The sequence below is a fragment of the Miniopterus schreibersii genome (assembly GCF_964146895.1).
Source record: "Miniopterus schreibersii genome assembly, chromosome: 12".
Lineage (NCBI taxonomy): Eukaryota > Metazoa > Chordata > Mammalia > Chiroptera > Miniopteridae > Miniopterus > Miniopterus schreibersii.
Window position 1 is genome coordinate 71,217,958 of NC_138112.1, and position 21,488 is coordinate 71,239,445.

The 21,488-nt window shown below is 57.3% G+C and overlaps 1 protein-coding gene across 1 annotated transcript; it reads right to left on the bottom strand.

The window, feature by feature from the left end:
- Positions 1–14,133: 14,133 nt before the first annotated feature.
- Positions 14,134–21,474, bottom strand: MRPL21 (mitochondrial ribosomal protein L21). Its single transcript, XM_081153599.1, has 7 exons — positions 21,338–21,474; positions 19,925–19,982; positions 17,729–17,814; positions 17,174–17,337; positions 15,387–15,439; positions 14,892–14,995; positions 14,134–14,249 (listed from the first exon to the last, which is right to left on the bottom strand). The coding sequence occupies exons 1-7, from the start codon at positions 21,435–21,437 to the stop codon at positions 14,185–14,187; spliced, it is 630 nt and encodes a 209-aa protein (XP_081009725.1). The 5' UTR covers positions 21,438–21,474; the 3' UTR covers positions 14,134–14,184.
- Positions 21,475–21,488: the final 14 nt, after the last annotated feature.

A 21,488-nucleotide genomic window follows, 5' to 3' on the forward strand; every position in this document is an offset into this window, starting at 1 on the left:
TCAAACAGCTAAGGAAGCTCTGCTAATGGCCCGGTGGCCACGGAGGTGTTATGTCGGCGAGGTCATAGGCAAGAGTGGCGTCATTGGCTACATGTTTGAAGACCGATCAATCTTTCACATCTGATTTTATTTTTTGCTTTATTATTTGCATGTTCTTGGACCATGAGTGATCGGAATGGTATTTGAATAAAAAAAGGTATGTCCTAAAATGAGGTTCTTGAGCGAGGGGATTCATGAGCAACTTTCACCACCCTTTTTTATTGATTAGGAGAAGCAGTAATTCTGGTTGCTTAGGGATGGGAACTCCAGAGCCAGGTGGCCTGGGTTCAAATCCTGACTTTGTCGCTGACCAGCTGAGTGATCTTAACCTCTCGGTGCCTCAGTTTCCTCCCCTGTAAAATGGCAGCATGATAGGCGCTGCCTTGGAGAGTCTCGAGGAAGATAACCAGAGTGCGGACGGGAGGTGCTCAGCGCGTTACCAAGTACACAGTAGGTGCCGCAGGAGCGTTAGCTAGGATTACTTTTTCTCTGCGGAGACCATGTTTTAAAAGCTTTTGTCTATAAACAGTAAAATTCAATGAAAGAAAAACTTATTTCCTTGTTAATCAGAAACGGGCACGACTGCCGGCTGGAGAGCATTCCTCGAACAGATTCCTCCCTCGGGAGCAGGGCCGCGACTGCTAAGACCCACAGAAGCCAGCCAAGAGCAAAGAGCCCGGCCTGGCAGATGAATGTGGAACCCCTTTAAGGCTTTTCGAAAAGGTCAGAGTAGTTCAAAGGTCAGCATCGTGACCTCTTCAGATCCCAGTCACCTCTGAGGCCCACTAGCCCAGCCACAGCCCACCTGAGCTTCTTGGAGCGAACCAAGCAGCATGCCGGGCATAGAGCAGGCGACAGCTCACTGGGTGTGCCTTGAAGTCGAGTCTTAGCTGGCCCACAGCCGTGGCCAGGCCAGCCTGGACCCTGGGGCCTCTGGGCACCTGTTCTTGCTGTTCCTCTATGTGAAATGCCTTCCCTCTCCCCTCTGGTCTTCGTGCCTAGCTGTGTGCTAAATGCCAGGAAGGGCAACGGGGTAAACCAGGACCCTTTCCCGATGCTCAGAGCGCATCTAGCTTTCGGTTCAGCTGCAGCCCTGCCCAGCTGTGAAGCCGGAGCAGATAAACTTTCCTCTATTGCAAAATGGGGTAATAACCAGATGGTGCCGGGTCCATGTGGGGCTCTGCCCACAGCCCTCCTCCCTTTAAAAAATCTGCTAGGATGTGACTCATGCATGCCGTGAAACCCAGCCTTTAAAAGTGTACCAATCTGTGGTTTTTAGTATATACATAAGGCTGTGTAACCATCATCACAATCTAACCCCAGAACAGTTTCCCCAAACATGTTCCCCTAAAAGAAACCCCGTCCCCATGAACAGTCACTCCCTCCATCTACCCCCCTCCGAGCAGCCACCAGCCTGCTCTGTCTCTATGGATTTCCCTATTCTGGACAGTCCCTATGAATGGAGTCCTACAGTATGTGTCCCGGCTTCTTTCAGGGAGCACAGTGTTTTCAGGGCTCATCCAGGGTGCAGCCTGTCAGGGCTTCATTCCTTTTTAAGGCTGAATAGCACCCCATTGTATGGGCCGATGGCGGTTTTGTTTATCCATCCCTCCTCCGGCCAGTGCCCTCAGCTCCTTCACTCACCAGCCCTGATCCACCTGTGGGGGGAGGTCAGGGTGGGGGGACGGGGGTGGGGAGGGTTGGGGCTCCCACAATGACCTTGACCCTGAAACATTACCCAATTGCTGTCTCCTTTCTCACCTGGAAAATTCATGCTTAGCCTTCGAGGGTCAACTCAGACCCCGCCTGCGACAAGAAGCCTCACCAGATGACCCCAGACAGCCTGACAGTCCCGTCCTCGGGGTCCTCCCGCAGGCCCAGTTCCAGGGCGCGGGCCTTTGGTCGATGCGAGGGGCCTCCCCGCCCCACTCCGGATGCGGACCGGAGGTGGAGTCCGTTTCTGATGACCCGAACCCGGCCAGCTCGCCAAAACCGGTGGAAAGTTAAGGAAGGGGCGTCGGCTGGGCCCGAACTGGCCGCCAGATAAGTTAATTGTTTCCTTGAGGTCACTTGCTTTCGGAGGGAGGAGAGAGGAGCCTGGGGAATTTCGGGGCTGGGGTGGGGTGCGGGAGAGGAAGTGACAGCGGGTCCGCGGGGAGGTGGGGGCGGCGGGCCGGGATGGGCGGCCCGGGGGCTGGGGCAGCTGCCCGAGCGGTTGCATTTTAAAAACGCCCAAGGGTCCAGCTCCTTTGAATTCGTGTTTCTCCCGCGGGGAGCTCGGCGGGCGACCCCGGCGCTGCAGCCCTACCCCTGCCGGCCTGGGTGCCAGCGGGGGTGCCCGACCCAGGCCCGGGGAGCGGCTGGTGCCCGGGGCGCGACCGAGGTCCCGGGCGCTGTGCGCAGGCGCGGGTCCTGCCGCGGGGGGTGGCTGGAGGCGCGCGAGGTGCGGGCGGGAGTCCGAATGCCCGCCCCCCACGCACACCCCGGCTTCCTCCGCTCTCCCGCTCGCCCTGGCTCCTCTCGGCGCCCACCCGCAGCCTCATTTGCGTCCCAGGCTCCCCTAGAGCCCCTGTTTTGCGCGCTAGGAGTTGATAGGGTGGGAGGGGTGGCAGACCGCGCGACGCACTTGTCCCCCTGCCCCCCCATCACCGTCCCAGCGCGCGCGAGAGGGCGCCCCGGGAGGTCGCCGCGGGTCAAGGTCGACGGGGCGGGGCGCGGGGCGGAGCTAGACGGTGGGCGGGACCGGCGCGCGCGGCGCGACTCGGGGCCGCGGGTGGGGAGGGTGGGGGTGGGGCGTGCGCGCCGGGGAGACCCCGCGCCCGCCCAGAGCGCCCTCCACGCGCCGAGCGGGGCGCCTTCCTGGGCCGGGCGCCCTCGGTCCACCCCACCCCGCGGCCCCCGCCCCCACCCCCACCCCGCGGCCCCCACCCCCACCCCCACCCCCACCCCCACCCCGGCCGGTCGCCAGCGCCCCCAGGGGCTGGAGCTGGAGTTGGCCTCCCAGCTGGCTGCTTGGGCGCCTCTTTTTTAAGCCCTAACATTACGCAATGACGGCGCAGTCACTGTGGGAAAAGAGGAAACGCTGGAGGTACAGGGAAAAGCTTTTACAAACTGCCCGACACCTCCGCGGCTGGCGGCGCTCGCTGCGTTTCCTCCGGTCTCCGTGCCCGTGGCGCGTCCGGACGCGCGTGGCGCGTGTTCGCGGCGTGGAAGCCGCGCGGTCCCAGAGCGGTTGGTTCTGTTTCTCCACCGGATGTGAGTAGCTTTTCCCAGGGAAATAAGTGCGTTCCCGGGCCGAGTCAATAGAAACTAGTCAGCAGCCCCCCCACTTTCTCCCGCCCCCCCAACCCCCCCCCGCAGGTAACCACGACTCTTAGTCGGCTGCGTATTCGAGACTCTTCCACATTTTACATCACACTTTGGTGTCCCCCCAAAAATGTATACACACTTTAACAACTGATAGCTCAGTTTTGAAAATGAAATATGTTTTAATAAATACTGCCTTTATAATTATTCAAAGTGTGTGTATACATTTTTTGGAGCACTATATATACACACACAGTTTTATTTTTATACCCGCCCCCACAGTTTTATTTTAGGGATCTCTTTTACTCAGAACAGATCGAGTTGTGTATAGAGTCCTGGGACTTGTCCCCCAGCCCCTTCGCCAGCAGCGTTTTGGAAATGACTTGCTCAGCCACGGGCACCTATGCCAGACATTCTCTGTTGTTTCTTGATCCTTTGTCTCCAGTTCCTCCAGTTAACCGTTTGTCCCAAATGTGTTTCTCCAGCCCCTGCTGCTGTGCACCGCACCTGCCCTAGGTCGGGGACGCCCAGTAATGACCAGAGGAGATGCCACCCGCTGGGGGCTGGTTTCTCCGAGGGCCACCAACAGGTAACGCTGCAGGTGGGCGGGGGAATCTTCACTATGGTTCAAATAGCAAATCAGTCTGCGGAGCACCCGGGCGAGCGAGGCAGTGCCTGGCTGGTGGTGTTGCTCTCACGTCCTCCGGGGCAAAGCAGGCGCACGGTCCCTCCTTCATCGTCGCTTGATGGCTGTGTTGGTGGCCAGAGTGTTTCATAACTGGGGCACGTGAAAAAAAAGTAGGGAAAAGTTTTACTCTCACCTCTGCCCCAACGGACACACAGGTAACCACTCTGACTAGTCTCTTGGGTTTTCCTTGCAGAATTTCCTTATGAAAATACAAGCAAAGATGAGTATATATGTATATTTCCTTCTGGTTCATGTAAAAAGCAGCTTAGTCTAGCCCCCTGCCCTGTTTGCCTTTTTAAAATTTTGCTTATATGTCTTGGTGCTATTTTGTTTTAAGCCGCCAAATGTGTGGTAACTTTTTTTTTTTTAATTGATTTTAGAGAGAGGAAGGCAGAGAGAGAGAAAGAAACATTGATGTGAGAGAGGAACACATCAGTTGCCTCACAAAGGTGCCCCGGCAGGGGATTGAACCCACGACCTGGGTACGTGCGCTGACCGGGAATCGAACCCACCGCTTTTTGGCGTACGGGGTGATGCTCCAACCAGCTGAGCCACACCAGCCAGGGCTGTCTTGGTGCTGTTTTCTTGTCACTCCTATTTAAATTTTTTCCTATGTTGTTTGAGGGTACAGTGTTCTGTCGTATGGTTTATTTTACCACAGCTTATTTGTCCTCTGTGACACTTAGGTGTTTGCTGTCTTTTGCTCTATAAACATTGTTGCAACGAATATCTGCATAAAGGTCAGTTGTTCACCTGCAAGCCTCCCCGTAGGGTGGATTCTCAGCATTGTGATTGCTGGGTCAAGGCCATGTGTGTGCACCGTGTGGATGTCTGTTACCAAATTGCCCTTTGTATTTGTATTAGTTATGGGTCTCCAGAGAAACAGAACCATTAGGGTATTGGATGGATATATATAATTTTAAATATAATATAATTTATTATAAGGGATTGGCTCATGCAGTATGGAAGCTGACAAGTCCCAAAACCTGCAGTGGGCAAGCTGGAAACCCAGGAGAGCTGATGGGATAATTCCAGTGTGAAGTCTGATAGGTTAAAGACCCAGGAAGAACCAGTATTTCAGTTTGAGTCCAAAAAGGGTGGGGGGAGGGGAGAATCAATGTCCCAGTTCCAAGTTAGGCAGGAGGAGTTTCCTCTTACTCAGGGGAGTGGCAGCCCTTTTGTTCTGTTCATGTCTTCACCTGATTGGACCAGGCCCACCTGCATTAGAGAGGGCGATCCGCTTTACTTAGTTTGCTGATTCAAATGTTAATCTCACCTAGAAACACCTTCACCCCCCCCCCCAGAATCATAGTTGACTAAATAGCTGTTCCCCCCACAGCCCTGTGGCGCAGTCAAGCTGACACATAAAATTACCCCTCACACGGTCCGTGAGATTGTCCCTCTCCCGCCACAGGTATGAGCACACTTACACAGCTCCACAGGGCCTCACCAGAAACGTGTGTCAAAATGTTGGATTTCCCCCAGTTTGGGAACTGAAAAATGCTATATTCTTGTCCAGTTTTAATTTGCATTTCTTTTATTATGAGTAAGGCTGGGTGTCTTCATAAATTTGAAGGACTTGTATTTCTTTTTAAGTATAGTACTCATACACTTTGCCTATTTTCTTTCAAAGATTTTTACTGATTTTTTAGAGAGACGGGGGGAGGGTGGGTAGGAGAGAAACATAGGTGTGAGAGAGAAACGAGAAACATCAATAGGTTTGCCTCCTGCAGACCAGGGACCAAACCCGAAACCGAGGTATGTGACCTGACCAGGAATCGAACCTGCCACCTATTGGTGTCCGGGACAACACTCCAACCAACTGAGCCACACTGGCCCGGGCTAGGTTGTGGATCCTTGTATAAACTGAGCTGAAAAAAATTTTTTTACCAAGTGTGTCTTTTTTAAAGTATATACTTGAATGATTTTTAGTACATTTACACAGATGGGCCGTGATCACCACAATTTTAGAACATTTTCATGGCCCCAAAAGAACCCTTTGCCATCAACAGTCACTTGCCATTGGCCCCTGACCCTTCCAGGCGTAAGCAACCACGAATCGACTTTGGGTCTGTATGGGTTTGCCTGTCCTGGACAGTTCGTACGTGGCCTTTCGTGTCTGGCTTCTTTCACATAGCATGGCGTTCTGAGGTTCACCCATGGTGTAGTTTCCTCATTTGTAACACGACAGGTAATAGAGTAGGTTATTATGGGGATTACATGGTTAAACTTCATTATTTCTGGGCATGTTGTGAGGACGACTCTGAGAGATGAGCCCTTGAGTTTTTAGACGGAGTATAGATGGTCCCCCTTGTCCCTGCTCACATGTGTCTGAAATGTGTCTCTTTGGCCTGAGGATTATCTTTGGCTGATTATTTTTAAGAAACAGCAGACTCGGGAAGCTTTTCTTTATCTTTCCCTTAACTGCCTAAAAGAATTTAGATAGAGGGCCTGGAGCAGGAGGAGAGCTGTTCGCAGAGAGATGGGGCGAGCGGCGTGGTGAGCTGGGGAGAAACAGCGGGCCCAGCGGGCCGACTCTCCTCTCTGTCCCCTGTCTCCGCAGGGCCCGGTGCGCAGGGCCCACAGTGGCTCCTCCGCCGCCCTGTTGATCGCCTCCCTCCCTTTGACGTCCCAGCCCTGTCCCTTCTCCTCGGCGCAGGGGCATAGAGGCCTCAGCTGCCTGGCTGCCTGTGGGCCTCATAATCTTATGGGGCCCTCGTGCGTTTGTGATTAAATGTTGTTGTTCTTCTGTTAATCTGTCTCGGGTCAGTTTAATCTTTAGACCGCCTAGAAGGAGAGAGGACAGTGTTTTTCTCCCGACACCTGAGCATGTTTTCTCTGCTTGAGCTAGGACACCCATCTGCTCCTGGCCTTAGACTGGGTGCTCCTGGATCCTGGGCCTTTCCATTTAGATTGGGATTTGTACCAGGGGCTTTCCTGGTTCTGGGGCCTTCACTTTTGGACGGGATTTATGCTTTCCGGGGTCTCCGGCTTGCAGGGGGCAGATGGTGAGACGGCCTCCACATTAGCGTAGCCCTAACGCACCTTTCTGTGTACCCACAGGGGTGCCACTGGCTCTGTTCTCTGGAGCCCTGACTAACACAGAGGGATTACTTTCGGGATCACATGTGATAAATTTTGTAACGTGCGGGCACAGGGCCTGGCTTGCAGCGAGCCCTGGGTGGCAGGTGGTGACGGAGGGGGCGGAGCCTGGGCGCAGCCTGGCCACGTGGGCAGAGCCGGACAGCTTGCAGGGTGGGAGAGGCCTCCGGGTGGGCCGCGAGGCAGTGACCTGTGAACGGACCTCACAGGACCTCCTCTGCCAAGTCCCCTCCACTTCCCACTTGCCACTCTGTCCTCAAGTTCGCTCAGTTCCCAGCATGAGCTCCTGCTGTGCCAGGCCTTGTCCCTAAGCAGGGCCCCAGCTTGGCCTCCGGACATCATGACTGTGTGGCTGGAATTTGGTTTCCTGTGTTTCCAAATATTTTTCACAAGCAGAGCTTGTCTGAGAAATCAGCTGGCCAGACTGTCTTTCCCAACATTCGCCCACCCGTCCACCCACCCACCCACCCACCCACCCACCCATTCTTCCATTCATTCATTTACACAGACTTGACCTTGTTTTTGTGATTTATTTGTTCTGCGTCCCTCAGGTTTCTAAGCGCTTTACCCACCATTGTCTTGCCCATTTTGCAGACAAAGAGGATGAGGAGCAGAGAGAGGTGAGGCCGCTGCATCCAAGGCCACAGGGTTGAAAGGGGCAGAGTTGGACAGCAGCCCCGGCAGGTGGGCTCCAGGGCCAGGCCGAGGGCCCGCCGAGGTCCATGCAGACCCACAGCGCTGGGCTCCACCAGCCCAGGTCAGGAAGATGGTTGTCACTTTGTCCCGCGTGGGGCACCGGGCCAGGCTTAGTGCAGGACCCAGAAGCTTATGAGGGCATCGTCCTTGTGAGCAAGGAGCTCACCTCCTCGGGGGATAAGCAGAAGGATTTGGTGAGATTCTGGGAGCGTCTGCAGCCCGGCCACGCCTGGCTTGTGGGACGGGCACCAAGGCCTGGCAGTGACCCGTGACCACTGTGGTGGCGAAGGAAATGGATCCAGGAGGGAGCTCTGAGTAATGCTGAGTGAAAATGGCAGGACTCATGGTGACTCGGTTCAAGGAGGGGGAGGGGAGGCGCCGGGTTTTGGGGGGCGGGGGGCTGGGAGAGCGTGTGGCTGGGCTCCAGGCAAGGGTCCCAGCCCATGGGATGGCTGGTGACTTCAGGAGGAACTCTTGGTCTCATTACCACGCCCTGGCACTGGATCCTGCGCCTACACCTGAGGGCGACCTGTCGTCACACCCCCCCGCTGGGCTCCATTTCCGACGCTCCTGGCATCTGCTGCCCTCTGGCTGAGGTTCGGGAGGGATGGAGTGAGGAGTGAGGGCAGCAGTGGGACCTTGTGAGGCCTTGGCTGCCTGGCGAGGGAGGATTCAGGCTCCTTTGCTGCCAGAGGCGACTCCTCGGGGGCCTGGTCTGCAGCGGCGCCCGAGGCGGGCCTGCCGGGGTGGCGGGGCCGCGCGGGGCTGTCCCGAGGGCCCGGGCGCGTGGGAGGGACTGGCTGTCGCGGCTTGGCATCCAGATTCAGCCTCCGGCCGGCCTGCAGAAGAACGTGTTCTCTTTTCAGAGATTTGGTAAGTTCTCTCAAGGAAAACATTGCTTATCAGATGAAATGTGCATTTTGGTGTCAAGGTTTGGGTTTGACGGTGAAGGAGTGTCCTCCCTTAAAGGGGAGGAAGTGTTGCGTTTCCGTTTCTGTGCACCCCGTCATCCTGGGAGAGGAGGATCTTCTGGAAGGCAGGAGACGTCAGGGTGCTGCAGAGCTGCACGCGGTAACGTTAGCCAGCACCAGGACTGGCGGCGGCCGCAACGTGTACCCCACACTCCCACCGGGGCGAGAAATGGTGGGTACGCTAGTGTCCCCAGTCCACAGATACGGAAACTGAGGCACGTGGATGAACTTTCTCAGGGTCACAGAGGGAGCAAGTGGCAGAGGTGGGGCTCCCCCTTGCTGGAGGACAGAGACAGGCTCTGCTGGGGACGATGCAGGGTCTGCAGAGGTCCCCCCAGTTCCTTATCTCTTCAAAACCGGCAGCCCTGGGGCCCTGGCCAGGCAGCTTAGTTGGTTAGAGAGTCGTCCCGATGCACCGAGGTTGCGGGTTCGATCCACAGTCAGGGCACATACAAGAAGCAACCAATGATACATAAATAAGTGGAACAACAAATCGATGTTTCTCTCCCTTCCTCTCTCTAAAAGTCAATAAAAAATAAAATAAAAAACACAGAAAAACCCCAAAACCTTCAGCCCGGAGAAGCCCCTCGGTTCAGACGGGAGCTGCACCCGAGCTTCTCAGCCCTGGGCCACCCGTATTAGAATCACCCAGGGAACCACCCCAGACTCAGTGAATCAGGATTTGGGGGTCTGGCTGGGGTCTGGCCATAGGACTTTTAAAAGCTCCCACGTGCGCACTGGCTCCTCTGCCTGGCACCCAGCGGAGCGGCACCTCCCTGCACCCCACTTGCTCTGGGATTGAAACCATAGCCCAACGTGCACAGGTTTCTCGTGAGCGGACAGCCCGGAGAAGCAGGGGCTCGCCCATTACGGCAGCAGTGCCCGGCCGTCTGAGGTGCAGCCGGGCCGGGACTGGCCACGGCTTCTCTGTGAACAGCCCGGCCTGTCCACGTGAGAAACGTCTGCGCCAAGCCGATGACGTGCCGGCAGCAAGGTCTCCAGTGCTCTGGAGGACAGTTTTGCCGCTGCAGCTACACATTGGAGACTAAGGAGGGGGCCCAGGAAGACCGGAGAAAGCAAGGCCGGGCCTGGATCAGAGGTTCTGGGCTCTCAGAGGGGGGCCCTCCAGGGTGTTCCTTCTGGCTCTCAAAGGTGTGTGAACCTGGACGCACGAACAAAGGGCGGGGCTGTTACCCTTCCACCGAGGAAGCTACAGGCCAGGCCTGGGCGGGAGCACCCCCCACGCCTGCCCAGGAAGGAACCTGGGGGCCGCTCGCCCTGTGAGGCTACTTTCCGTAGGGCTGCCTTTTATTTAATCTTCACTTGAGGGTATTTTTTCCATTGCTTCCCAGAGCGAGTGGGGGAGAGAGAGAGAGAAACGTCGCTGCGAGAGAGACACATCGGTCGGTTGCCTCCTGCACGTGCCCTGACTGGGCTGGGGATGAAACCTGCCCTTGGCCAGAATCGAGCCCCGGACCCTTTAGCCCGCAGGCCGACGCTCTAACCACTGAGGCAAACCGGCAGGGCAAGCTAGTGAGGGTTAGATGAGTTAGTATGTGTGACATGCCTGGCCTAGCCCTGCACATGGCACCAGCTCAGCAAGTGTCACCGTTGTCACTGTCCCGGCCCGGGTGCACTTGGGCCTTCCCAGGCCTGGTTCCTGTCCCTGGACCAGGAGCATCGGGCAGGAACCCAGCAGGTCTCCCTCTTTCCCCATTTCCTCTTTGACGTGCGGGCTCCGAGGCAGCCCCCGCGCAATGTAATTGTACGTTAAAACGAGCGACCTTCGAGCCCCTCAGAGGTCGCTCCTGGAGACGCCGGGTGGGTTCTGCCAGCCCTGGGCTTCCGTTAGGAGCCTGGGTGTAGGACCAGACGCACCCCTGGTGATTCTGCTGCGCACGCCCAGGCTGGGAATGGTTGGCCGGGTTCCCGAGGGCGACGTCCGTGTCGCCTGGTGGCCATCAGCAGGAGGAAGGAAAGGAGAAAACCGGACGGTGTCTTTCAGGTCAGGCGGCCTGGGCTCTGCCTGTCCCCGTCTCTGCTGAGTCACCTGCGCAGAAAGTGGGCCGAAGGGCGCGCGGCCGGCAGGTGTGCCATTGCCGCTTAGCTGCTGGCCGAGCCCCACCCAGGAAGTGGCCCGGGAGCCTGGGCCGGGTGGGTGTGAGGATGCTGGAAGGTGCTGGCAGGAGCCCCACGCGCTGCCTGCGGGCCGATGGCTCCGCCTGCTGGACCAGGGGATCTGCAGACATCCCCTGGGACACGCTTGATCTCATGCTTTCAGAGCTGTTCTCCTGTGGTTCCAGCAGACACGAGTGACTCCAGGTCTTCCACAAACCCCTGGGCAGGCTCCTGACCCCTCCTCCCGGGACGCCGCAGAGGTCTGTCTGCACGGAACTAGCCACGCTAGCCCTTCCCGGGGACCCACTGCTGTCCCCCGCAGTGTGGAGTCGGGATTCCCACGGGGACGTTTGGAGCGCTGCCTGCCTGCCTGACGGGGCCAGGGTGGCGGTGGATGGTGGCTGTGTGCACGTTAGCGGATAAAACAGACACACGTCCCCTCCTGGGGCTGGCGGTCCGGCGGGGGAGGCAGGCGAGACACTCGACTGTTGACACCAGGAGACAGGGAGCTGAGACGGTGACCAGGGAGGGGCCTCCTGAGATGGGGTGGCCTGGGCGGTCCACTCTGAGCTAGTGACACGTATTCATAGCAGCCAGGCACACCGGTGAGTGATGGAGGTGACAGTCTGACCCAAGACCCTTATGCCTCATCCCTGGGCCGTCCGGGTCCCACTGTCCCTTCACACGCTCCTTCCATGCCCACCCCCATGGCTCTCGCACATGCCGGGCTTCCTGGGAGGCTTTGGGTGGCACAGCCTGGGCCTTGGGCCACTTGTGGCCTGGGGAGGGTGAAGCCACTCTCTCAGCCCAGGGGAGAAGCCGGGGTGAAGGCTGCACAGCACCTTCAGGAGCTGGGCGAGGCCAAGGTGGGTGCTGGCGGGGGCGGGGGGCGACTGGGCTCATGGGAGGTGAGGTGGGCAGGTGCCTGGAGGCCCTGGGGCAGCTCACGGTGCTGACCGAGCAGCGAAGTGTTTCTGTGGAAAAGGGGAGAAAGCTGGCCTGGGCGAGCCCAGCGGGCAGCAGGAGGGACAGCGTGTGCTGGCACAGGCAGAGCGCCCTCCCAACCCTGAGGTGACGCTTGGCGTGGCTGGGACATCTGCCCAGAACAGCTGCAGCAGGGGCCTGCGGGGAACATTCACACTTTGCTAAGGTACCGATGGGGATCTGTTCGGCTCCCCCCCAACCGAAAGCGATGTTGTTAACCAGGTTTCCTATTTGTTTTTAAATTTGGGGTAAAATATACAGGCCATAAACCTACCTTTTTAACCTTTTGTGACAATTCAGTGACGTGACTGTGGTGACACCATCGCCCCTATTTGTGGCTTTCCCAGGACCTAGAACCGAAACCCCGAACCTGTGCCCCTGGGAACCTCCATCTACTCTGAGTTTGCCTATTCGAGATAGTTCATGTGAGTAGAATCGTATAATATTTATAATTTTGTGTATGGCTTTTTTTTCTTTTAAAAAAATGTCTTTATTGATTTTTAGAGAGAAAGGGAGAGGGAGAAGGGAGAGACCGAAACATCGATGAGAAACATCGATCGGCTGCCTCCTGCACGCCCCCCACTGGGGACGGGGCCCACAGCCCTGGCATGTGCCCTGACGGGGATGGAACCGGTGACCTCCTGATGCCTGGCACCACACTCAGCCCCTGGGCCACACCCGCCCGGGCGGGTTCTTTCACTCGGCCTGTTTCCAAGGGCCGTTGATGCTGCAGGGTGTTCACTTTCACCCGGACAGGGGTGTCATTTCTCCCTTTTTGTGAGGGTACCTGGTCTAGTTTGAAAAGGAGTGAGCGCCCGCCAGCCCAGCACCGGTGTTAATGTTTTGTAGGCGCGTCGCCAGGCCCCGGGGCACAGGCTGCACTCTCCTGGGTAACAGGTGACCACTGGCCGAGCTCGCTTCACCCCCTCGGACGGGTGAGAAGTCAAGGCCTAGTGCTTGGTCACGTAGCCGAGATCACACACGCTTGCTGGCCTGCGAGGCTCCAGGACCCCTGATGAGCTGGGCGGCTGACCGTGGCACTTTTCAGGTAAGTCCTGTCTCAAATGTTTGCAGCCTGCACGGGGACCATCGCAGGACCGGGTGTCTGGCTGGCAAAGGGAGAGCCAGAGAGAAGGCCTGGCTGGGTGGGACTGCAGACACGTTGCTCTCAGGTGTCCGCAGGAGCTAGGGCACAAACTCCCATGTGGCGGCACCAGAGGGCACCCCACCTCTGAGGTTGGGGCCCACCACCCTTCCAGCCCAGCAACCACAGCAGGGGAACAACTGGGGTCTCCTCCTGCAGGACTGAGCGCCCCCTGCTGTCCACGGAGGGCACTGCCGGGGAGCATCCCCAAGGCCTGGGCCAGCATCGGGGGAGCAGGAGGGAAGGGGGAGAGGCCTCCTGGGTCAGTGCTGTCTTCATTTTCTGATTTCCACATCACAGGGATGACCCCCCCAAGGGACGCTTGAAGGAATCTTGCCAAGAAGGTATTTATTGTCGTTTGTGTTTGTGTCACTCGAAAGCCCTGTTGTCCTGGAGGGAGGCACAGAGCCAGGGCCTGGGTGTGTGAGAGTCCCTCCCTCCCTACACTCGCTCCCCAAAGTCCACGCCTCCATCCCTTGGGCCACGCTGGGTTCAGGACCTGTCCCTTCTTTCCTGGGTTAGCTGCCTGCCTGACCATCCCAAACCCTTCCAGGACAGGTGGCTGCTTTCAGGACCAAGTTCAAACCTCCTTGGCCCCCTGCTGTCTCTGTTACTGCTCAGCAACTGGCTCTCAAGGCCCAACGAGGTCCCTCCTCTGGTGGTCAGGGCACTACCCCCGTACCGTGACCTCCCCTTCCTTCTACACCCAGTCTCCTGGTTTCACCCCAGCTTTTAAAAAGCAAATCACTACCAACAGGCACACGGACCCACTCAGAGGTGGGATCTGCTCGTCTTTGTCTGTCTTGCCCAGAAGTGGAATCTAGATTGTCCCTTGGCGTCAGCTCCCAGGTCCCGGATGCATCTCCTAAAGGGTCCCTTCGGCCTGCTGCCAGCAGTGGGGGGTGGAGGGTGGCCAAGAACGCCAGTCTTTGTCTCACGCAGCACCCAGGTCTGCTGGGGGAGGGCCAGGCTACGGATTCTCCCCAACTCCTGGCCCCTGGCGTGGGGAGGCTGCTGCCCAGCGACCCGGCGCTCGAGCCAGAACCAGAACCGGTACAATTCTGGCATCAGAACAGAAACTCAGGCTCCCTGGAAAACAGTTTATTTTTATATTTCTGCAAATGTCAGTTCGACGATCAGCTCAAACACGGAGCAATCTCAATGGTGTTTATCCGCAGGACAGTCTGCGGGCTCACAATGACTGGAAGAGAGAGAGAGCTCAGTCACTGCCGGACCACCACCTCCGACCTTGTTAATCAGCCACCTGAGAGACCCCGCCCCCTGGCACCCACTCTTTCCATGAGGGACTCTGCCTCAAACCAGCCTGGGGGCCAGGAGAGCCCTCGTCGAAGCCCCCAGCCTTTCCCCCACCGTGCTCAGAGACCCCGGGACTGTAGGGGGGTGCACGGCCCCATCTGGCTGACCTTGAGGCTTCCTGACCCAAGGCCAGGTAAAGCCAAGGCTGTTTTCTCAGGTGTACTGGAAGGACTCCCTACTACTGGCAGGCCAGGCAGCAGTTCCCGCTGTGACTAAGGGCTGTGAGTGACACACATTTCCCGAGACAGGATCCCGCAGCTTGCAGGGTCCCAGCCTGGGGGAGCACCTGCCTCATGGGGACTGTGACTCCGGTGGAGGCCCCGTCTGAGTCTCAGTCCCTGGTGTGGGGGGAGCACCTGCCTCATGGGGACTGTGACTCCAGTGGAGGCCCCGTCTGAGTCTCAGCCCTTGGTGTGGTCAGGAGGAGTCTGGCCTGGCCCTCCTGGTCAGGCCCAGTGGGTGGTGCCGAGCAGGGCAGGGACACGGGGGGGTGGCCACAGGGCGCCAGCTCCGCCCCGTTACTCACTTCTCTTCTTCCTGTAGTTTTTCCTTTTCTTAAACTTCATGTTGATTTTTGGCCATGATTCTGTCTTTTCAATGACTGTGGCCTCTACGCGGACAAGATCCTTCCTAGGAGAGGGAAAGTAAATAGTGACGTGCTTTCTTCATTTGCTTTCAATGCTGCTCATGTTTTTCACAAGATTCTAAAAAATGAGTTTTTCTTTTTTGCTGATTTTAAAAGGGACACATGCCTCCCTGTAGACGGTCTGAAAGCTACAAAGCCCATGATGAAGATAATGCAGCCTGCCCGCAGGTCTTCAAGGGCCATGTGGGGGCGAGTGAGTAACAGACCGCTGGCCTGGTCTGGGTGTCCTCCCACGGGGACCCGGAGCATCCGCCATCACGGAGTATAAGCCTCTTGTGTTTGGCGTCGGATCGAGTGATGGATGCCCACCCCCCGTCCCCTGCCCGGCTTCACCACCCAGCCCTGGACAAAGCCCCGCATCTGAGCGCACGTTACCCCAGGAGAGGCCTGCCCAGCAGTGTGAAGTCATCAGCACCAACCAGCAGGACCTGAGAGGGAAACAGGGTGTTGCCTGTAAGTGACACAGTCACTCAGGACAGGTGGTGACTCGGGTGCACTGGGAAATGAGAAAGGGACCAGTCAGAGATCCTGCTATGGACGGGATCCGCTACCTCAATTATTGCTTCAAACAAACCTTACCCAGCCCTGGCCATGAGTGGTACCTCTCGGAAATGCCTGGACCGTCAGACGCAGGCGGTAAGATTGTTTGATGTGGGGATTGCCTATCATGTTAAGTGTCAAACTCCTATGAAAATGGCAGCTTTTTAATAATTAACAACAATAAACACAAAAAAACCATCCTCAGTGATGTCTGACAGACACAGGGAGAAACACACACATCGGACAGCAGTGCCCTGGAAGCCGGTCGCAGGACACGAGACTGCGGCTCAGGTGTATCTGACACCAGCAGAACCCCAGCTGCTGCCACCAAGTCCTCAGTGCAGCGAAACTGTGCCACTAAATGTGGCCACAGATGAAAACACCCTCGCAGTCCAAGCACAGTGCTGTTTTTGTAGATGCTGGAAGACTGTCTTGAGTTTTACTGGTAAGAAAAAAATCCAACCGCACTAAATGTAGATGTCTAAAGACAAGCGCATCCGTAACACCACCGGTGGCCTGCGCACATCAGATGACGACAAATGACAAGCTGTCTTAGGCTCACTTTCAGCACCTGCTCCCGATGCCTGGGTTTCCCACGTTATAAAGAACCACCTGCGTTAGACGGCGCTTCCCATCATGTTAACGTGAAACGTTTCCAAATAACACCTTTTCTGAAAACTTCACAAACGCACTCCCGAAGCCGTAGTGACTCAGGCTCCCGAAGCCCACGTGCTCTTGTTCATGGGCTCACGACAGACCTGCCAGCGCCCGCCGTTCAGAAGAGAGCTTGCGCTGCTGCCGCCCAGCTCCGAGCTAAGGAGGCGGCTCAGGCCGCAGGCCCCGAGACCGTCTCAGCGAGAGCAAACGTGCCAAAACCCTACACTCACAGAGGACGGAGGAGTTTTCATTAATAGGGAAAATCCTACGTGTCACGTTACATTATATTGACAGTAATACATATCCTAGAAAAGCGACCTAGTACAGAGAGCTTATATTTTGTATATAGTTTTATAAGTAGGAGCAGAGTAGGCAAAAACCAAATAGACTCTGAAAACAGCAAACAGAACCATAACAGAAGGGTAGCAACGCTCAGCTAAACACACAGACAGAGCCCGCAGTTCCCAATGTCAGAAAGAGCCAGTGCCCAGGGAAGGACCTCGGAACCGGGCCTCGCTGCTTCAAAACAGAGCAGCCGGCCAATCAAACGTCAGAGTGTTCCAGCGGAAACTTAACATTTTTCCCCTAAAAATATGGGCTTCAAACTCTCTATCCTCAACTGGGACCTTTATCTTACCTGCGACGGAGCATTTCCTGTGGGAATTCGCTAACGACATGTGAGAAGATCAACAGACACGCTGCCTGTCTCCGGTGAGGGGTGAGCCTCCTGAGTCGGCCGCCCTCGGAGGTGGCGGCCAGCTCTGCCAGCCCTCTCAGCTCTGCCGGCCTTTCCCTCGGCCCTGCCTGTGCCTGCCTGGCCAGCCCGCTTCGTCACTCACACTCCTGTCCCTTGGTCTTGCTTGTGGTCACCTTTGATTTGAGGAAAGCTCTCCGGGGATGGCCCAGGAGCAGGGGTCAAACATTTGGGGCCGAGTCCCTGAATGCAAAGAAACTGACAGTTTCACCTTCTCCAACCGGATCCTCTCTCCACACGCAAGGTCTAGTTCATTCTCGATTAAAATCAGGTCTTCAGCGGTCACCTTCCACTGGTGGCTGGCAAAGTGCACCACGGCAAAGAGCCTGCCGTACTGGCCGGTGGCGATCAGCTCGTTCACCTTCCCCACGACCTCTGCGGGGAGGAAGGCCGGAGAGTGGCACAGGGCCAGCCATTACCCACGATGGAAAGGCAGCAGCTACACCTCCACACTCGGGCCTGGGACTTTAGTACATAAAACCACGCCTCCCCCTCCTGCTCTCCCGCAGCTGTGTGACGTGGGGCTCCTGGAGGAGTGGCTATAGGGCAGGTAACAGCAGGTGGCGGGGCCTTGGCTCTCTCCACCAGGGTCACAGGTGCTCAGGGGTCTCTGCTGAATTAATGTGGCTCTCGAGCCTGCTGCTAAGGGGCAGAATGAAGCAGAGCATTTGCTGTACCAGGTCTTGGAGCAGGAGAAACGTGACCCCCTCGCTCGGCAGCCAGGTGGTGTGTGGAGGGTGGTTGGCACCCTGGCTCTGCCTCTTACCTGCGTGGTGTTTGGTCTCCTCGGCTGGGTCTGGCAGAACAACTTCAGGCCATGGTGGTGAACTCAGGGATGTTTTAGGAACGTATCTGTAAAAACATTTGACACATGCATGTCACACATGTGAAAAGGCAGTTCAAAATCATGAGACATTGCTGTGTGGAAACGCCAGGAAGGACAGGGTCTGCCACGTCACCCAGCCACGTCACCGGGTCCCCTTTCGGATGCTCACTGCCAGGGCAGCTGCCCCGGAAGTCAGAGGGAGATATAAGCCCACATTCTCAGGGACACCTGCTGAGGGTGTCACGTGACTTGGGACCACAGCGGCGTTGGCTCTTTGGTAGGGACCCAACCCTTTGGTGTAAATCTGAGGACAGGCCCCCACATATCCTCTCAGAATTGCCGTGCATTTCCAGGAACAATGGCTAAGCGTTATAGTCCAGAGAGAAACTGTGAGCTTTCCACTCTAGAAGGGCCCTCCCTGGAATAACCCTGTGAACCCTGGGTCTGCACCCCAGCTCCACTGCAGAGTACGTGACCTTGGTGTTACCGACTCTAGGCCTGGCTTCCTTAACTGAGAAAACAGGAATAAAGCACCTGCCTCCAAGGGCTGTGGGGGGTCAGAGGGGACCACGTGCCCAGCTGTACCCAGCAGAGGGGGGATGTGGTCAGCTCAGGGCCCTGGAGCTGCAGACCACTGCCACACTCTGTCCTGTGCTTCGGTCACCTGTCTGCCCCTCCCTGCCCAGTGGCACCACACTCGGTGTGGCTGTTTTCTTCATTCCAGAAACTCTCCCCGAGCTCGGTCTGCTATAGAGAGTGGGGTGGTTGAGGGTGGAGGGCAAAGAAGGGAAGCCTGGTCTCAAAAGGAGGGGTCTCCCTAAATTCCTGACCTATTGCTGCCTCAAATTTCTGCAGTCTATAAAAAAGGGGAGGTCTGGCCCTGGCCAGTGTGGCTCTGTTGGTTGGAACGTTGTCTTTTACATTGAAAGGTTGCATAATCGATACCTGGTCGGGTGCGTATGGGAGGCAACCCATCGATGTTTCTCTCTCTCTCCCCCTTCTTTTCTCTCTAAAATCAATAAGCATATCCTCAGGTGAGGATTAGAAAAATAAAAGGAAGGGAGGTCTGTACACCTAGATGGAAGTTCTCAGAACTGTTTTTAAGCTTCTGTTGCTGTTTGCTACCAGAAAGTGAACTTTTCTGTCTTTCTCACCGGCATGTGCTCAACACAAACCTGTGAAATGAGTGACACTCCCCATGGTGGAGTCAACTGGCCAAAAAGTTAACCTGAGCTTTCCCACCGTGCTAACCTCAGAGCCCTAGAAACATGGGCTCTGGCAGGACTCAGCTGAGCCTGTGAAAGGAACAAAGACGGGAAACTGGAACCCGCTGGGGCAGCAGTCGCCTTTCACAGAGGAAAGGGGAAAAAATAAGCCAAATTAATGAAACGGCCCACTTATGATTCCTTTAGATCCTGACTCAGTTTTTCAACTTTCCCTTTTCAGAAACAGAAACCCCTGGACCTCCCTGCTGCTGAGACTGGTGTGGAGGTGGTGGCGCTGAATGAGGGCTCTGTGTACACCAGGCACTGTCCACACTTTAAATGCAGACATTTACTTATCCTCACAAAACTCCACGGAGCTAGACACGCTCGTCCCGCTTGCAGAAGAGGTGGCACGGCTCGGATGGGCGGCCTTGCTCGGGAGCTGCCTGAGGTCCTGAGCGCAGGGCAGGGCAGGGCCGGGGCCTCTCCACGCGTAACTGCCACCCTGTCCTGCTCCTCTGTGTACGTCCACCATCCAGTGTGACTTTGTCAAATCCACCTTATGTAGTTTACAGTGAAGTTTCTTCCTTAAGTATGAGATTTTAACACTGAATATTATCTTTCAAAGCCCACTGGCTCCTCCTAGAGATCTTGACCCAACCTGCCTGTGACACAACCTCCTTCCTGGTTGGAAACCCTCCGTTTAGGAGCCACGACTTCCCCTTGATAACTCCAGCTACGCAGGGCCTGGGAACACCTCGCCCTTTGGATTCTTGAAGTTCTATCTCCACTCTATGTATGTCAAGGGTCTGAGAGAATTACTGTCAAAAGAGTTAAAACAGAACTATTTCTGAAAACCCAAAAGTGTGAAGTTTTGACGTCAGAAAGATAGTCCTACGAGCGGGAGGAGAGTCATGCAAACCGATGTTACCGTTGTGGAAGTGGAGCGCTGTGCGAACGGGACCTCCGAGGAGTGGACCACAGGGAGGCTGAGGGGACGAGAGAAAGAGGCGCAGTTACCATCGTGAGATGCGAGCCGCCCTGGGCGACACCAAACGCAGGGCTGTCCCCGTTATTGCTTTGAACCCCATCATGATGTGTCCGCAGGACATCCAGGCGGACACAGCTCAGAGAGCATCGCCTGCCGTCCTTAGTTGTTACAGTCGGCATCGAGACTCGTCGGTCACCCCACCTAAGGGGCCTAAACCGAGTCGCCCACCCGCTAACCCGTTCCTTGACCACCAAGTGTCCGGCGGGTTCAGACCCTGTCCTGTGCCCGGTGCCTGGCGCCTCCGGGTGGCCCCGTTGACAAGCCCGCCTCCCGGTACTGTCACCCTGTGTTGTCCCCGCGTGTGGCGCTGGTTTCTGGGACCGAGGGCAGGGGACTGAGGTGATGCAACAGCTTCAGCCAACGGAGCCGCAGGCCAGGGTCTTGCTGCTTTTCTGCTGAAACCCTCCCAGAGCTTCCCGCTCCATTGGGGGGAGCAAAAGCCAAGCCCTCGGGGCCCGCAGGGCGGTGGCAGCGTCACCCCGTCTCCCCTGGCTCGCCGGGCACCCCCCCTGGAAGCCTGGGCCTGTCTCCCCGAACCCCTCCCCCGGGCCTGGGCTCTCGCGCTGACCTGCACGACACACGAGCCCCCGTGCGCAACACGATGCCTTAAAAAGCAAAATGACCCTTAATACAGCACCTAAAAAGGGGGAGCCCTTTAATGGCATCAAATATGCATTTAGCTCAATTTGAAAAACACACAAAGCCCTGGCCGCCGGCTCGGAGCTCGGGGCCGGGCCCGGCGGGTTCGCTCGGGGCGCGCGGGGGGCTCCGGCGCCCCCCCCGCCCCCCGCCTCTCCGAAAATCAGAGGCAAACACCCTCGGGGGAGGATTAAAAAACAAACACAGTAGCGGCGGTGCTCGCGCGGCGCGCACTCTCCAGGCCATTTTCTGGCAGAAGCGTTTTCCGGGAACGTCTTTTCTGAGCCTCTCAACCCAGCGGCTAAAGCGCAGGCGCCGCTTCTGCTGGACGGTGACGACCGGGCGGGGGGCGCGGGTCTCGGGGGCGGACCGGGCCGCCCGCGCCCCAGTGGGTGACCCCGCCAGGCCCCCGCCCTCTGACCCCCGCGAGCGCCCCGCGACAGGCCCTGCGCGGAGGGGAACAGCTGTGCCAGGGCTCAGGCTCCTGACTGAAGGGCCCGCGTCTGGACCTCGGCTGCCCCGACCCCAAAGCCGGGGCCACGTTCACCGCGCCCCAGAAGACGACCGGCACCGACGGCTTCAGGTCGGACGGACGCAGGGCGCGGGCCGGCGGGAAACCCGCTCCCTCCCTCCGCCCCGCGGCCCGGGTCTCACCTGCTCCGGGCCCCGGCGGTCTGAGGACGCTGCGGCCGCACGCGGACAGCAGCCGCCCGAGAGTGACCGGCAGGGCTGAGGCCGCCATGGGCGCCGCCATCTTGCCGGAGGCCTCGCCCGGAAGCGGAAGCGCCGCGAACCTGGTGCGTCG